The sequence below is a fragment of the Cicer arietinum genome, chromosome 3, assembly GCF_000331145.2.
Source record: "Cicer arietinum cultivar CDC Frontier isolate Library 1 chromosome 3, Cicar.CDCFrontier_v2.0, whole genome shotgun sequence".
Lineage (NCBI taxonomy): Eukaryota > Viridiplantae > Streptophyta > Magnoliopsida > Fabales > Fabaceae > Cicer > Cicer arietinum.
This window is the reverse complement of record NC_021162.2, coordinates 61,427,552-61,428,938: the sequence shown is the minus strand read 5'-3', so window position 1 is coordinate 61,428,938 and position 1,387 is coordinate 61,427,552. Positions and strand designations below refer to the sequence as shown.

Sequence of the window (1,387 nt, the reverse complement as noted above, 5' to 3'; positions counted from 1 at the left end):
AGCAGGAATAACAAATTTGTTAGTTAAAGTATACATTCTGCAATTACTATCATTTACATCAAAGAAACTAAAATAGTTATACCTGCAGGGTGCTTCCGTAGGCTTTCCATAACCGAAAATCATGACGGAATAAGTCAAAAAGAACCTGTAAGATTATTAGTTTTAGTAAGTATTCTTTTAACTACAACGATAAATTTATAAGTTATAAAGACTTCTCTTTTGTTAGTGAAGAACCATAATTTTGTTTTAATTGAGAAACTTCCATAAGCTAAAAGCTAATTCAAACTGGATATTGGTATATTGATTAAATGGCATCTTCTCATTTAATACATCGTGACTCAGAATTAGATTTTCTCTCATTCTCTCCTTTCCAACTTTTCCCTATTCTAAACACACTACTATTGATGAAATCATGTCACCATAATTTCACATCTCAGCGTCAGTGTCTAGTACACAATGAACCTAAACATACCTCAGAACGTCTTAAGAGAGTAGCCAGGACAACTATCCATTCCTTAAACTTGACAGAGCACATATGAGCCAGGAGAAAGTCCGCATCCAATCGACTCTGCAATGTTTCCATTTGAAGCTGATAACAAAAACAGTGTTCATTAACAGAGAGAAGAAATAAAGCTAAAGAAAAGTATTATGATAAATCTACACAAGCTTCTTCCAAATGAACAAAGAGTGCATCATTGCAGTATTCAAGAATTGCTTCAGCAGTGAATAATCAGTTTTCCTCCATCTAAAATCTTAATAACAATTTATGGTGTATTTTGATTTAATGAGATTTTTTTCTTACAAAAAAGAATGTTTTTGAAAGGACATATTATTGGTAGGATAAACCATTTAGAGCATAACTGGTCGCATTTGCTAGGTTATACTGTTATAGCAGCATAGTTAACTGATAAACCCTTACCTAAATACCGGCACAAAAAAAGTGGGTAGTATCACCAAAGAGCATACAATTAAGACTTTAGAAAATAAAATAGTAAGGAAATTTACACATTTTAAGCATCATCTAACAACCCCTGCAGAGAGGTTGAGAAGAGAGAAAGCAATATTAACCAATGAAATTTAAAACCAATGAAATGCAGTAAAGGGAACGGTCAGAAAATAAGTTTTGTTTTCCAAATGTTAAAATCTTAAACCTTTTGGCTTATTAGTTCAAGCCCTGAAGCAAAATTCTCCAGCCGAGCACTCGCATATCTTTCGCGTTGTAGATATTCCTGTATTTGGTTATCATTGAACAATTTACACACTTTATACTAAAGGAGAATTATCTTAAGGCAATTGAAATGGAACAAGTCAATCAGCAAGATTTTCTTACCACTAAATCAAATTGAGTGATTTTTACAAATGCAACAAGCTTGGAGAGCTCTTTCCC

General features: G+C 32.7%; 1 protein-coding gene across 1 annotated transcript in view; it reads right to left on the bottom strand.

The window, feature by feature from the left end:
* LOC101515741 (uncharacterized) overlaps positions 1–1,387 on the bottom strand; it is an 11,278-nt gene that overhangs the window by 599 nt on the left and 9,292 nt on the right. Inside the window, 4 exon segments of the mRNA XM_004492716.4 lie at positions 83–145; positions 473–589; positions 1,152–1,229; positions 1,331–1,387. The exon segment at positions 1,331–1,387 is cut by the window's right edge and continues 27 nt beyond it. Of these exon segments, the coding sequence (XP_004492773.1) occupies positions 83–145; positions 473–589; positions 1,152–1,229; positions 1,331–1,387 (315 nt within the window).